We start from the raw sequence: 16,133 nt of genomic DNA on the forward strand, positions 1-16,133 counted from the left end.
TGTTTTTTTTTTCCATGTAGACCTTAAATGAAGATGATGAGCAACTTTTGGCCCTTACAAAAGGGGCAGCCACCCTTGCTCGAGCAGTCTCTCCTCCTTTACCAAACTCGCAGAGTAGCAATGGACTCTCCGAGGACGAGAGCGACATTGAGTCGCTACGATCCTTCCATTATTCTCCAAAAGCTGTCGATCACCCTTCTGCCTCGCGGTTAGCTAAACGCCTGTTCACTTTAGATGGTTTCAAAAAATCAGATGTATCTAGACATCTGAGTAAAAAGTAAGTAGTTTATCAGCTTCCCAATCTGAGAATTTCATAAATATGTATCCTAAGCAACAACCTGGCTTGAATGCCATTTTCAGTGCTACTTGAATCGCTCTTTTCGTAGAATTTGAAGAGAGAACATACAATGTGGTATTTCAATTCATATCTGGTCTATAGGTACCTTTTACTAGGTACTCAGTTTTCTAAAGAAGCAAAATTTGAACAGTGTTCATGGAATACTGCGATCAAGTGGTAGGGTTTTTTTCAGTTCTTGATTTTAGAAAAAAAATGTGCTCATAGTAATTTATTGTAAAACAAACAGTGTACCAAAAAATTTTTCTCTGGGACAATTACAAATTCAACTTTCAGTCTGTTTGTTTACAATTTGTTTTTTACTACATATTCCTTAATAAACTTACTTAATAAAAGTAGCAGCATGGTCAGAAAAGTTCAAGACCACACTATCGTGCTAAGTCAAAACACTCTATGAGCCTTTGGACGTTGCCATTTTTTAGGAAACTTTTCAAATTTTCAACTTTTTTTTTTGCAATTAGATCTAAAGTAACTGAAAAAACCAAAGAAAATATTCCTAATTTTCTTCCAAAATAATTGATTTGTCGGGGGGGGGGGGGGGGTAGGCAACATTCAAAGGTTCAAGCAGCATTCTTCCTTTGTACGGTAGCACAGTTATCAGCTTTGTTTATCTTACCTTTTGTTCCCCAATATTGTCAACATAAGTTGTTTCACTTACGTACAGTAAGACCTTATCAATGATGTTTATTGTCTCCAAGAAGGATCTATACACTATTTAACTGTTTTCTTTCATTTTTTCAGTAATGATTTTAGCAGAGCAGTTGCTGACGAATTCTTAAAATACTTCAATTTTGAAGGTGATACTTTAGATGTAGCGTTACGTAAATTTTTGAAACAGTTCAGCCTCTCAGGTGAAACCCAGGAGCGAGAACGAGTTCTAGTTCATTTTTCCAAACGCTACCTAGATTGCAATCCTGGTGCTTTTAAATCACAAGGTATTCAATTGATTATTGATTTTTCCTTCAATTTCTTTGTTTCTTTCCAAAATGGGAGCTTTCCTCTGTTACAGCATGTCAATATGTATGCATCAATATTCTCGCTGTTATCCAGAGACCAATTAAACATCATACCTAAAATTTGATTTAATGATACATGTATTCAGATAAATTGCCACAAGCTCCTACCTGGAAGGCAAAACATGTCTCAGGAGATTCCAGAACAACCAAATTAAGATGTGTCTCTCTTACTTGCATACTCTCAGTCAAATTTCATCATCCGTGTATTTCATGTTTAGTCAACTTTGCTTGAACTTTGCTCTAATCCAGTTCTGTGGATTTTGTTACTTTGAAAATAGGCAGATACCATAACTGTGAAATCTGCTGCGTGCACATAGCTTATCAAAGTGGCAATCCCTGTGGTCAGTCACCAATTTTATCCGGTGTTTACCTTTAAAATTGTAATAGAAGGCGCTGATAAGAAAATGCGTAAATGCGGATAAGATTAACTTATAAGCCTTTGCTTTCTTTAAACGTAGCTGTGTTTGCTCTATCATTTCAGATGCTGTTCATACCTTAACCTGTGCCCTTATGCTACTCAATTCCGATCTTCATGGCAAAATAATTGGACGTAAAATGACCTGCTCTGAATTCATCGAAAATTTAGCTGAATTAAATGATGATGGGGAGAACTTCCCCAAAGATGTTCTCAAAGCCTCCTATCATGCCATTAAGAATTGTTCGCTTGAATGGGCAGTGTAAGTATAAAATTGTATGATACATGCACAATTCTTTTTGAGAGCTTTCTGAGTTGTCTCTGTAATTCATTATAGAATTTTTAATTTTTTCTATCAAGGCTGCTTTGTTACAAATCTGTACCATCATATACAATATCGACGGTGAAACTACCAAACCACGTATCTCGGTTTGCGACGTCGCAGACTTCCTGTCATACTTTATTTTTTAAATGAAAAACTACTTAACATCCAGTCTTGAAAATGTCTGTGATTTTTCCTCTTTGTGTGGAGAAAATTCCGTGAAAATTTCAAGGAATGATATTGATTTGGTCTACTTCAAAAAAATAAAATGTGAGCGTAGATTTTTAAACACTGCAAACGAGATACGTGGTTTGGTAGTTTCACCGTCGATATGTATTTTCTGTACAGTATATAATCGTTTCAAAACCATCGTGTATCATTTTTTTCATTTTGGGTGACACTTGTGTATGGCCCCTGACATGGCAGCAGGAAACTGACTAGTGCACACATAGGGAACAAAAGTGACTTACAATAATAACATGTCACAACTAACAGCGTAAAAGTCAATGTAAGAGATCAGTGAACATTTTTGAGAAATAAAGTACAAAAAATGATGCATATGCTAGAGAGTTACATGGTACCAACAAAGGAGGGAGGGGGAAATGACTTACATATGTTATATAATATTGGTAAAGATTGAATAATTTGTAAAACAGTTTCTATTACTTTTGCCACTAATTAAAATTTTTGGTTGTAGGTTGCCTCCTAGGTATTTTATCAATGAGGGGTCAGAAACCTCTGTTGACTTGTTTATCAAAAAAGATATTAAAATTTATTTTTTAATTTTTTTCTATTATTTTTAATCACACACAGGGACGATGAAGTCGAAGATAATGGTTCTATGAAAGGAGGAGTAGGTCTTACCAATGACAATTGTCAGATTATGGCTTCAGACAAAGGTTTCTTCCAGTCCATGTCATCAACTATAGAATATAAGAAAGGCTATGTAATGCGGAAGTGTTGCGTCGAGCCTAATGGCAAAAGAAGTAAGTACTATTATTGTTTCATGTTCCTTTAATTGTCTTTTTATGTGATTTTGTATTGAAAATAAATCTCAGAGCACATATTCTCACGGGCTGTTCAAAATTAAAGGAACAATGAGTTTCCTTGGTTTATCGTAAAAGCTGCCCTCACTTGTGGTTGTTTTTTTAATTTTTTTTTTTTTTTTTTATTTTTTACCTCCTTACTACTTTAAAGATCCTCTCTCAAAAATCTAAGTTTAAATGACTCTGAAACTCTTTTGGACAGAGGAACACCATAAAACAAAGGACAAGGTTGATGATGGTGGATGAGCGGTGTGCTTGCTGTCAGAATGCCTATCAATGATGTTTGGAAATCCATACTCTAAAATCAACGTAGGAAAACTCTCCGAAATTTGTACTGTGAACTCTATGGCAATGAGAAAAATTGGTAACATGGACACCTTGCACCTATTTCCCAGGAAGATATCTTATCCCCTATTTTCACCTCGTTTAAAAATATTTTTACATCCTACCTTCAAGCTCTCTCAGGTAGCTGGATAGAATGTCAGTCTTTTTCACTATGTAATTGGGAATGAAATCTTTCAGGAAGTCAGAAGGATATGAGGCACCCTGCCATCAATGATGCGTTAATGACCTTTAGTGATACATCAAGCTTTCTATGTGGTCGAACTGGCATGCAATGCCGGTTTGACCACGTCAGATAGCTTGTTGAATCACTGTAGTGGTAAAATTTTGTAACCATTGTATTGCAAATTGAATCCTAACCAAAAAATTTGGCAATGAGAGCAAAGATAAATTGTGTGTACTCACTCACCCAATTTTTTCTCTTTCATTTTGTTTTAGCTCCCCTAGGAAAAAGAGGCTGGAAGATGTTTTATTGCACTCTTCGAGATTTTGTCTTATATTTACATAAAGATGAACATGGGTTCAGAAAAACGCAACTAAGTGATAATTTACACAATGCCATACGCATTCACCATTCCTTAGCAACTAAAGCTACTGATTATAGAAAAAAGCAGCATGTGTTCCGGCTCCAGACAGCAGATCAAGCAGAGTACCTTTTTCAAACCAGGTATGCGGCTCTGTTTCCAGATGGTGCTAAAATATCAGTATTTTCCCCATTTAAACCAATGTAAATCATACACATTTTACCCGGACAATCTGGCAACCATGGTATGCGGGTATCCTTTTCTGTATCATCGTAGTTCACATGGTCTTTGAAGCCTTGAAGGCCTTTGAACAAACTTGAACTATTTAGTAGTTTTTTGATGTATTGATCATCCTCGAATTTTCAAAAATTGCTCAACAGTATTGAAAGTCCTAAAATTTTTTAAAATCCCATGTTCTTTTGCACGACAAATAAGACGGGAAAAGAGGATTTTTTTATTCTGTGATTGACACTTCTGATACGTCTTATCCAGTTTTCTGCCTTCCCCTTAAAATGTTTTAGAGCCACTCCGGTTGGAAAGCCCAATTTTTAGGAGCCATCTACTATTTTTTACCAGCCAAATTATTACCTGCGCATCATGGCAAAAGCAAATTTGAAGCAATTGCCTGTGTGTGTGTCAACGTATGTCTCCAACAGGTTTCATGGTGGCGCAGCGCCCAAGTCTGAGTTTTAGATGCATTTGGCCGTGTGGCATATAAGGGAGGCAGAACACTGGCCGGATAGCATTTTTTACTTGTTATATAGTCGCCCCTTTTTGTGGGTAGCAGAGGCTGATAGCACACGAAGAAGAAATTATCATTTGAAAAGCATATGTCCAAACTTAAAACTTTTTTGTCATTTTTTTAATTAATTTTCTCTATCACTAGCCCTAGAAAACAAACAGAGACTATTCACCTAACTGTTACTCATAACTTTTTCAACTTATTATTTACTCAGCAACTTATCAAGATTTCAACTGACTCCTGAATCAGTCAATTTTGTTTTGAAAACTTACTATTTACTCATGCATTAATCTCTCTATTTCTCTAGTACCCAATTTTCTCATTCATTTCTCATTTTATTTTCAGTGATTCCAAGGAGCTGCAATCCTGGGTAGATACGATTAATTTTGTTTGTGCAAGTTTTTCAGCACCACCTCTACCCGGAGGCTGTGGTTCTCAAAAGAAATTCCAAAGACCCTTGTTACCAACTACTTATACTAAATTAAATTTGGTGAGTCCAATTTTTTCATCATTCAAGTCTGATGCTGATGTTCATCGGAGATAGTGCACATTGTTCCTGCTCTGTAAAGAAATAGTTTTGACAAATTTGACGTCAAGTTTGAAGAGTCTGTGTATTTATCAGGGTTTGTCATGCTTCCAGAAATCCGCTAATATAAGTGAATGTATCCTTGTATTTTAGTTCTTAAATATTCTTGAACGTTGAAAAAGTTCTGTAATTTACATCCAAGTTCCTCAATTTTATTTAAACCAGCAATTCGTGTGATAGTGTGCGCAACTGTTCTGAAGACTGTCTTTGAGAGGAGGAGAGAAACAAAAGTTAGAGGCTTCGAGCGTAAGTGTAATGCAATGAATGAAAATATTGAAGACATTATGAAAATAATTATGTGTAATGAAATTGGCTGTTTCCAATCATTATCATAAAAAAGACCACAGAATTGACTTCACAGTTGAATTAGTAGAGAAGGTCAAGGGAGAGAGAATTCCAATGTACAAAAACAACACGAAAGTTTGACATTTATTTTGAGGGAATTGATAGCCCTCTTTTTGGTGTAGTCAATGGTAGGATTAAAAAGATCTCAAACTCTTAACATATTGACAACATTGAACAACAGAGTCAAAACTCAAACTTGGCAAGTAACATGTTCTTTGAGTAGAGCCAGCCGTGCGTACAAAAATATACAACTACACCCAGTAATATTTCCTTGAAAACGTGTTTTTTCTCCTTACAAATTTATAATTTTTCACGTCTTTTGTTTTTTAGCGCGAGCAAATGCTTAGTCATGAAGAGACTGTGATGCGATTAGAGTTAGAGTTGGATAAGCATACAAGTCATCCCCCCGAAAGAGGTGCCAAAGCTTTAACAATCCAGAACTACAAAGAGAAAAATTCCTACTTACATCATGAAGTAAGTACCTGGTTCCCCCTAGTAGGTTACTTATCTCTATCAACATGTTGACCATTACATTGTTGATCGTATCAAAATGTATTCAAAAGGAGGCTGATTTATTATGTTTTCAAAAGTTAGTGCACTTTCTGCACAGCTTGCCATTGTAATCATCGATTTTTCGCTGTCTCAGGCCAAAATGGGTGTTACAGGGTTGCTACAACCAGGGAAAACTGGGAAATGTCAGGGAAGACCTGGAAATCTTAGGAGAAATGACAAAAGTGTCGAAGAAAAATTGTTAAGACACCTTTATCCCCTTTCTAGAATGGATTTGGCATTTCGAACAACAAAGTTTGCCCGCAAACTATTTCGAATTATGTATTTTTAACAATCTGGTATATCCTCAACTGTCAGGGAATCTTACTTAAATGTCAGGATAATCTGAGAAATGTTGCGGGATTTCATTTTCTAAATTCAGTGGCAACCCTGGTTACGGTGAGTGGTTTTTTCTAAGGTATTTTCGCATCACTCTGCCAAGTGATAAGAATGCTAACTGCAAATCTACAAGTAGGTAGTGTTAGCGTTGCGACAATCTCCACCACTAGTAGTTGACTCTATCACATTTCATCGGTTTTCTGTGTGATTTCACAGTCAGCTAGCCACAACTTAGTTGTAAATGCTTAAACTCATTTGCGAGAAGCTCATTGAATTTCTCGTACTAGAGGCGCGTAATTTTAAAAAATTTTAACATTATATAAACATGGAATTTTGCAAAATTTTATCATGAATTCAAAGCTAAAACTGCTAAGAATGGCCGATTTTGTTTTAATCAGTTCAGAATCAAGTTACTGTGCCCACTAACCTTTAACAATGACTAATCACTGAAAAGTAAACATTAACTTGATTTAATTCTAATTTTTTTTGTTACTAGTTGAAGCGATACAGCACTTACGCATGGATACTACGTTCGAAACTTTCGCAATATCCTGAACTAGACCAGCCCTCCTCACTGACGGACTCTTGTATAGGAGAAGTAGGTGAAATGGAAGAAGAATACTGTGATGAACCTGTGATGAATCCAAATAGTGGAAAAAATAGTCCTTCGCTGAACAGGTACAGTTACCGAGCAGCTATCTACTCAACGCGAGAATCAGACTTAGAATGATGGTTCATTAGTTTCTCTACAGCTTGTGTTCTGTAAACTCTACAACCCCCCCCCCCCCCCCCCCCCCGGCCGGGATCTAGATTACTTAGAGTGCCTGTAGGCTTATGGAATTTTGATGTATCACTTTACCTTTAATTTATGTCATCATGGAAGAACAGGTCCAATGAGAAGAAAAAATAAGAAATATTTCAAATATACCCTACCTCCATTTCCTTTTCTTTTCTTTTTTTTTAAAAAAAAGAAGCCATGTCTAGTTTTGTGTTATTATTCCTGCAGGCACTTAAACAAATCCTTCGCAGAACCCACCATGTCCCTTGACGAAAATGGCCACTCCTCAAACGTAGTTTAATAATTTTCATTTTTCTTAATTATAATCTGAGTTTAAATTGCTTTAATTCAGAAAGCTGCTAATAATTAAAGTCTTTAAAAGTGTCATTTTCACTTGATTAAAGATCCATCATGCTGATATCAAGAAAAAACAGGAGAGTTCTTTGATGTAAAGGAGTATCCCACAGAGATGAAACAAAGGACTTTACAACAAAACGGCCAAATCGGCCTAAACACGGAATCCTACAATTTTCTCAGGGATGAAAGAGAGTCTTTCTTGACACTCAAAACTGGTCTTATTTTTTGCCTTGCCTTCGGGGAAAAGGGGGAGAGGTGATCAAAACCAAAACCTTTGAAGTAACATAACTTCTCAACGGTACGTTGTAGAAAAATGATCTTGGTGTCAAAATTTCCAGAAAAATAAGAGCTATCAGAATATATGTATGAAATTAATACTATTTAAAAATTTGACCTACCTCTGGGGGAATTATACAAGGTCCCCCTTTCGTAAATTTTCGTTTTTCGAGTTTTTTGGTAGTTCAATATGCTTGAAGCAAAACAAAGACAATCCTAAATGAAAGTAGAGCGTTTAAGGTTTAAAACAAGCCTAAGTTCATCTTGGGAAACGATTAGAAGTGGAGTTATGAGTCTTCAAAGTTGATGCAGCGCGCGGGAACCTTGTATGTTCCGAGTCTCAAGGTCACCTGCCTGCGCCCCCTGGATTGCTCGCAAGTGGCGAGTTTTTGTATTTTTATGCTTCTGTAGGTCATTTTGAAAGTGAATCATTCAATGAAAGCGAAATATTGGGGGCTAGGCAAAAAATAAGACTAGTTTTGAGTGTCTGGAAAGATTCTCTTTTATCCCTGAGAAAATTGTAGGATTCCGTGTTTAGGCCGATTTGGTCGTTTTTTTGTAAGGTCTTTTGCTGAAGGATCGCTTTGATTGTAAAACCAGGAAGAACTTTTTTTGTCAATAAAGGGTAAACTCCCATTATTTAGATGGTCAAATCTTCAATCAACTTTTCTTCCGCTTTTGTCGGATCAAAAAGCGGATGGTGTGATACTGACACATGAACACATCAATAGGACGGAAAGTTGAATGAGAACTTGAATCTGATTTAACCTTCCGATTTCCATCCAATTATCTGCCAATTGGATGGAAGTTAAACGATATCTTCCAACCAACATTATTAAAGCTGTATTTTTGTGAACCGGAAGGTGGCTGAAATACCCCAATACCCAAGTCCTATGTTATGATGTCATCACATGGCAACAGTTATTGAATCAAATTTTTCTGCATCAAGCTTTCCATTCAACTTTTTGTCAGATGAAAAGTATGACTGTTTGAATTGGGCTTTACACCTTCCAAATAAAAAAGCTCGATTAGCTATGAAATACATTTCTAGCCCTGCTTCTTTTTATACAATGTGAAATGCCAGTTTGAGTAACAACAAAAGATAATGCAACAATGAAAAATCCTATGTAATAGGTGAAACATAGGTTTATGTAATAAGTTATTATCTAGTTTGAGGTGCTGCCATTTTCTATTAGTTCATTGCAGAGTTCTTTGTCTACTTTTATCATCCAATTTGAAGGATTTCATCCCTACTTCTGCATGCTTTCTTTCCAATTTTCGATATAAGAACTTGTTGAGTTTGGATCTATTTCCACTCCTCATTTGTGCCATGTTATGAGTAGTTATTTTTTCTTCTTTTGTCAATCTGCCAAGTCTCGTCTTTTGTAGAAGAATTAAAATTACTCTAGTGATATTTTAGTTCTCCTGTTTTAAAATGATTCTCAGCTCTAATATCTAGCAAGATGTTTCTTCTTATTTCTGTCTTTTTTCCGGGGAGGCTTTTTTTCCTTCTGGGAAAGGTCGACTTTCATGCCTTCTCCTCTCACCATTTTTACTGACTAGATAGTTTATATTACATCTCATGTTTTTTAGTCAATATTTTTGTTTTATCTTGTAATTATTTCATGGACAAGCCACTGGTAGAGTCTGTAGATGATTCCAGATTACTTAATTTTGCCCTCTGTAGGCTCTGAACTTGTTGAGTAGTTTTAGTAGGAAGAGAAGCTGAAGATTTGAGATGTCATGTAAATTAACAGTATCTTTTCATCAGTTGATTCAAGTACTATTTTCATTATTTCTTACTTTATGTGTCTTAGTTAGTTTGCACATTGGATACATGTAAGACATGACTATTCTTAGTTGAAAATAGTTCTTTAAGTCTCAAAATTTTTATTTTTACATTAATTTGGTCCACCTGGTCTTAACGTAGGATTTGTGTATGAATCACAATATATTCATGGAGAAAGTTCCGATGAAATATTTGTTCCATTGCGATTCAAGGCTTGGATGAAAGGAATGAAAGAATATTGATAAGTATTCATTATCAAAAGTTTGTTTTGCAAGATTAGTGTATAATTTGAACTGTTAAACTGACCCTTATCCTTCTTTTGTCTTTGCCTTTTAGATTTTACTGTGTAGAGATTTTATATTCAGTTTTGAAAGTAATTTTTCATGTCTATCCTTTATTTTTACTAAACACAGAACTATTACTATTATTGTTGACTAATTTTAAACTTAAGTAATTGCTGTTAATTGAATATGAATTGTTAACTGATTTAGTTTTATCATTGCATTGACCAGAGAAATTGATATCTCGAACTGTGGATTTAAATTTCAAACTTTCTTAACGGGGCGTTGTAATTTATTTTTACACCTTCTATTTCTGCATTTTAATACAGTCATGCTTCGATCTATGGAAGGTAAAATTTTATGCATGTTATTGATCTCTGAAAATGTTTTGCAAGCTGAAAAAAAATAGTAGTTCAATTTTTCTATCAAATTATTTTGGCTTGTGAAAGTAATCTCAACTTATCTCATTTACATCTATTTGGGATGAAGTTGTATCATGGAGGTTGAAAAATATTCTTGTCTGTATCTTAGATTGCTGTCTAAATTTTTCCTCAGCTAAAAATTAACTGGAATTATTTTGTTTCTGTAGTATTGGAGCTTAGGGGGTTCTCTAAAGACGCTATTCTCTTCTCTTACCTTTTGCTGTTTTTTTTAATGAATTGCCTACAAAGATTACATAAATTTTATATTTCTTTCAAATTAATGGGACCAGCTTTTTGGTTCAGTCTACATAATTTTCTCATCAGGATCAACGCGACTCCCTATAAAAAATTTCTAATTATGATGCTATGCTCAAAATTGCCAGGTTGTGCATTCAAATGGGGATATTTAATGGGAGTTTAAATGGGAAGAGTGCTGATTTCCCAGCACTAATGGCAAGAATGTGCCGCGTCACTACATCTCCTTCTAAAGATGCCATAAGAGACTTATTTTGTGCAAAAATGGAAGGGCTCTTCAACTTTCCGTTGTAAAACGGTTGTGGCCAACGTTTTGAATAGTACTCACCCTATGAACTTTAAAGTCTCATGGACAAGAAGTGATTAGAAATTTAACCCAAGTTGGAAAGCTTTTTCAAGAGAGAACCACAGAGAAACTCTATGTAGGGTTTTTTCAATGTTAGTGTAAAATTGAACTTGAATTGGGAGTTTTGCTTTATTGCGCATTCAATTTCTGTGTTGAATGAAATTCAATTGTCAATTGAAACAAAATTGAATGAATGTCCTCTTTCTTCTGGTATTCTCACGAGACAAAGGGCCTCTCACAATCCCCATGAGAATTGTCTTCTGGTATAATTTCATGAAACATTCCAATGTATCCCTTTACTGCTCTAAGGAGCTTGATCAGTGATTTTCCTAGACTTTTCAAATAATTTTGGCGCACAAGAAATAAATTTCAAGTTGCTTATACTGAGCTTCTATTTAAATACGAATTACTGAGAGAGCCATAATGGTGTCAGGAAGTATTCCTCTTTGTTCTGCGCATTGATATCATATGCATGGACTATAGGTTGTGACAGAGATACCGATTTAACCGTGGTGGTGAGGTAGCAAGAGGGACATTTTCGGACGCTATTTCAGCTTTCTTGGCATTGCTTATTTAAATAGAAACTCTAAATAGGCAACTTAGAACTTGTTTTCTGTGCACTATCGTTGGGAAAAAAAGGCAAGAAAATTACACCCTCTTCTTTTCAAGAATGAAAGAATTGAAAATTTCTGAACTAGCTCATTGTAAGTGCTGAAGTGCTGCCCCCCCCCTCCCAAAAAAAACCTCTAGTTTTTTTTATCAATCATACTGGACAAAATCGTTTAACTCAATTATTTTACTAGTATTCTATTTGCTTCATGGAATGTCTCATTTATTAATGGACCTCTACTACTCTCTCTCCTACAGATTCCTTGCTTTTGCTCATATTCAGTGTATTGGAAAACGCATATTTTTTCAAAAGTTTTTGATTTTGTTTTTCCTGTCAAGAGGTAGCCCTTATTGAGCTTGACTCAATTTTTTCTGTTTTTCAGTCGCAAATATCTTGAAATTGTCTGAGAAAATACTGGATTTCCCAGGAAGATGTCTGACTCATATCAGAAAGGAGAATAGTTTGAGTTTCATAAAATTTTACCAAAAGACATAATAAAGGAAGGTACAGTTGGATTGCATTTTGCAAAAAGGAACCACTAGCATTGCAATGATGCGAAGATTTTGCAACTTCATCTTTTGCAATAAAATTGCGGACATCGTGAAAAACTATGAAATTTAGATGGTAATTTTTGTCTTAAATTTACAATTTTTAGCGAGTAAAATAGAAACTATTAATGGATAATAGGGTTTTCCCTCCAAGACAAAAGAAGTTGCACAATCTTAGCAACATTGCAATGCTAGTGGTTCCTTTTTGCAAAATGCAATCCAGTTTACTCCTAGAAGTGGTTAATAAAACTCTGGCTGTTCTTTTATCGTAAAACTGGGATGGTCTCTCTTGATTTTTATAAATTAGTTTCGTAATTTTTCTTGTCGCTAATTTTTCTTTTCTTTTCTGTTTTCTCTTTTTTTTTTAGTTTTTAGCTAATTTTTTGTGTCCGTTTTTGTTTAATGATTTTATTTTTTTTTTTATTCAGAGAAGAGAAGAAGCTTAAAAGTTCGGAGGAGGACAAGAAACCCGCTAACCGGTCTGAGAAATAATTGGTATTTGTTTGCCCTTGTGTTGTTTTGAATTGTTTTTTTTGTTATGAAATCAATGCTGTGTAATGACCCTTTTTCTTTTCTTTTTTTTCAAAGAAGCAATCAACACTGATTTTTTATGTCATATGATTCTAGAATTAGTCTCAGCAAATGTCTTTTTTTCCTGTTGACTCAGTATTTTGCATAATTGTGATGTGTACTTAATTTTATCTTTAGTTTGTTTTTATCAGTGACAGAATGTTCATGATTGACAACTGTAATAAAACTGAATAGTCATTATCATTCGGACAACATTAGTCAATAGGGAACTACTATTTCGGGCTCATCTATATGAGCACTTATATGCATAGAAAAACCATGCCACATATGTTGTTTTTTAAATGAGCCAAAAACAGTAGTTCCTCTTTGCATGATGGAGTTTATTTATCCTTTATTCCCTTTTGCATTTAATAGAGAGATTTCTTTCCTGCTCATTTTTTCTAAGTATTTTGGAGCATTTAAAGGCAGTTTTCTAAAATTTTGCATCAAACTTAAATTTCATGGTTACCTCTAGCTTTTGGAAGAATAAAGCTTCAAGTAAAAGTTCGATAGTAGTTGAGGTTACCAAACTTGTCATTGAAAATTTGAATTCAACCACATATTCCTCTCTGACATTAATTTATGTGACTCAAAATCAAACGTTATTTTAGTTTTCTAAAAAAACAGCTGCATAGTTATTTTCATGTAATCATCAGTACCTTTCTTATGGTTTGAAATCGCTCTGCTATGAGCAGTTCGTTTAGGACAGAGGTGGGAGGGATGTTTGTGAACCCCTCTGACCAGCAGCAGATAGCCCTTCTCCGAGAGAATTATGAGGAACAAATGATTGAGCCTTGATTCAAAGCTACAGGACTTCTTCCTTTTATGAGGATCACTTTATTATTATTTAAAGTACATTATTGGTGAAACTAGAAATACAGATCTCTTGACTGTGGTATTTTAAAACTTCTTTATCTTACTATTTTAAAGAATTTTGTTTGGACAGACTTTCATCACGTCAATTACGAGTATTGTTTGATACTTTTTACATAAAAACAAAATCATGAACTTTTTCAAGAAATTATGTTGCTAAGTTTTTCAACTATACAGACAAGGTATAATAGTAGATTTTCAATGGGGAATCAACAATTCAATGGGGGGAGCAAACATCCAACAGGTATGCGATGGCCAAAAAGATGGTAGATAAGTTTTGCCGCCCCAACGCTGTGTGTAAAGAAATGTTGAGTCCCTAAAAGTTAAAGTTTCTTATGATTACTTTTTGTCAGATTGAAAAAGGATTTCATCCTTGCAGAAACTATGCTTTGATTTTAATGTGCTATTATGTTCTCTCATTTTTGGTACTATACAGATTTATCTAAGTAAATTTTACACCACATGAGCTACTGATCTAAGTATCCATTACCATTGCAATAATCAGTCAAAGAGAAACAAGTCAACATAAGTGCTTGAAGTCTATACAGAATTACCTGTTAACAGAGGAGACAAACAAGGAAATTTTCAGGGAATTACATATGTTAACTAGTTTTCCAAAGGAAAAGTACGAGACAAGGATGACAGGAAATTTGTAATGCCTCAAACAGGGGTATGTGGTTTTGCATTTTGGCCATCCATATCTTATGAATCTCGTAATTGTATACCTACTGTATACTTACCTTTGAAGTTCTTCTTTTTTTAGTCATTTTAACATATTTTTTTTCATAAGTACAGTCGAACCTCGATAACTCGAACCTCGATAACTCGAAAACCTCAATAACTCGAAGAAAATGTCCGTTCCCTTCCGCAGAAGGCCAAAATCCTCGATAACTCGAAAAATTTGTTCCGTTAACTCGAAGACATTTGAGGCTCATTTGTACCTCAGTAACTCGAAGGAATCGGCGGTTTAACTCTATAACTCGAAGGCAACTACCATGTGTCAAATATGTACCTCAGTAACTCGAAGGAATTGGAGAAAAACCTCTATAACTCGAAGGATGCTTCGGCCCAGATAATCTCAAGGCGGCCGCAGGCAATCAGCGGTGGCAGGTTAATCAGTTTATCATCAGTTAATGTTGTGACGCGTTAAAAAAAAATGCGCAAGTGTTCCGCGTTGAGAGTCGCCCAAAAAGTGAGCATATTGGAGGCGGTGAAAAACAGAGGTGCGAAGACAAAGGAACAAATTGCAAAAGAGTTCGGTATCCCACCCAGCACCCTCTCAACGATATTAAAAAACGAGGATGTTTTTTCTGCTTTGGTAACACTTGAAAATGAGGTAGATAGACACCGTTTGCAACACTTGCAGCAGAGCAGAATAACTCAGTTTTTTAAAATTTAATTCTTGATCTTTGTGTACATATTTTTTCCAATAATAAACCATTGCCCTACCCCAATCGGACGTGAGGTTAAATATTAGTTCCTACTTTCATTCCCCAATATTCCCTTATTATGATAACGTAAAACAAATAACGGTTTTTTTTTTTCTAAATTGACCTAGCACCAACCTCGAACCTCCAACCTCGATAACTCGAATTTTTCATCTCCAAATCTCGTTAACTCGAAACCTCGATAATCTCGAAACCTCAATAACTCGAATTTTTCATCGCTTCCCTTCAGCTTCGAGTTATCGAGGTTCGACTGTATTCCTCTTTTTTAGTTCCTGTATTTTTCCATCCTAACTTACGAATCATCAAAATTTTCTGTTCACTCCAAGTTTATCTATATCTATGGGAGTGGTGCAAAGAATATAGACTTAAAGTTCCGTGAAGAGTATTTGGGAAAAATCTCATACAATTCAAGTGTATTATTACTAGTATTTGCCATGCTTTGCTCTTTGTAAAAGTTTTTTTTTTTTTTTTTTTTTTAAAAAAAATCAGTATTCTTAATGTTAGCAGTTTTAACATGATCAAGTTTAATCAAGGTATATCAGGTCACTCATCTAGCCAGACTGTATTTTCTGAAATTCTAAACTCTGTTCCTAGAGAGTAGTATTCTCTTCTCTGTTAGAGTAAATAATGTTAAGCTTTCCTCAAATGAAGTTTCCCTGGTAGCACTACGCATAAAACTTACAAAAAAAAAAGAAAAAAAATGAAAAAAAAAAAAATATCGTACAAATTTGTATGACAGACCTGAATTAAATATCATGTGGTATTTTGTACAAGGAACACACCAACCAACTTTGAGGGAAAATTGTGCTTGTGTGTGAGCTTTTTCCCTCTCTAACGAGATTTCAGCTTTAAGCTGAATTTTTTACGCACGTAGGCTAAAAAACTCCAACATCTCGTCCTACAAGGAACACATGTGAATAATTCAGCTCACCCTCCCAGTTAGTTTTCACCTCTTAATTCAAAAATTTTTCATGTTAAATTCTTGAATTTTGATGATAG

The 16,133-nt window shown here is 35.0% G+C and overlaps 1 protein-coding gene across 3 annotated transcripts in view; it reads left to right on the forward strand.

The window, feature by feature from the left end:
• Efa6 (Exchange factor for Arf 6) overlaps positions 1-15,598 on the forward strand; it is a 150,892-nt gene extending 135,294 nt beyond the window's left edge. For all 3 annotated transcript variants that reach the window (XM_019053409.2, XM_019053424.2, XM_019053417.2), the window contains 9 exons: positions 21-277; positions 1,097-1,290; positions 1,853-2,048; positions 2,922-3,094; positions 3,935-4,163; positions 5,108-5,252; positions 6,024-6,167; positions 7,078-7,259; positions 12,672-15,598. In XM_019053409.2, coding sequence (XP_018908954.2) covers positions 21-277; positions 1,097-1,290; positions 1,853-2,048; positions 2,922-3,094; positions 3,935-4,163; positions 5,108-5,252; positions 6,024-6,167; positions 7,078-7,259; positions 12,672-12,735 — 1,584 coding nt within the window. In that variant the 3' untranslated portion in view covers positions 12,736-15,598. The remainder of the gene's footprint in view (positions 1-20; positions 278-1,096; positions 1,291-1,852; positions 2,049-2,921; positions 3,095-3,934; positions 4,164-5,107; positions 5,253-6,023; positions 6,168-7,077; positions 7,260-12,671) is intronic.
• Positions 15,599-16,133: the final 535 nt, after the last annotated feature.

The sequence above is a fragment of the Bemisia tabaci genome, chromosome 1, assembly GCF_918797505.1.
Source record: "Bemisia tabaci chromosome 1, PGI_BMITA_v3".
Taxonomy (NCBI): domain Eukaryota; kingdom Metazoa; phylum Arthropoda; class Insecta; order Hemiptera; family Aleyrodidae; genus Bemisia; species Bemisia tabaci.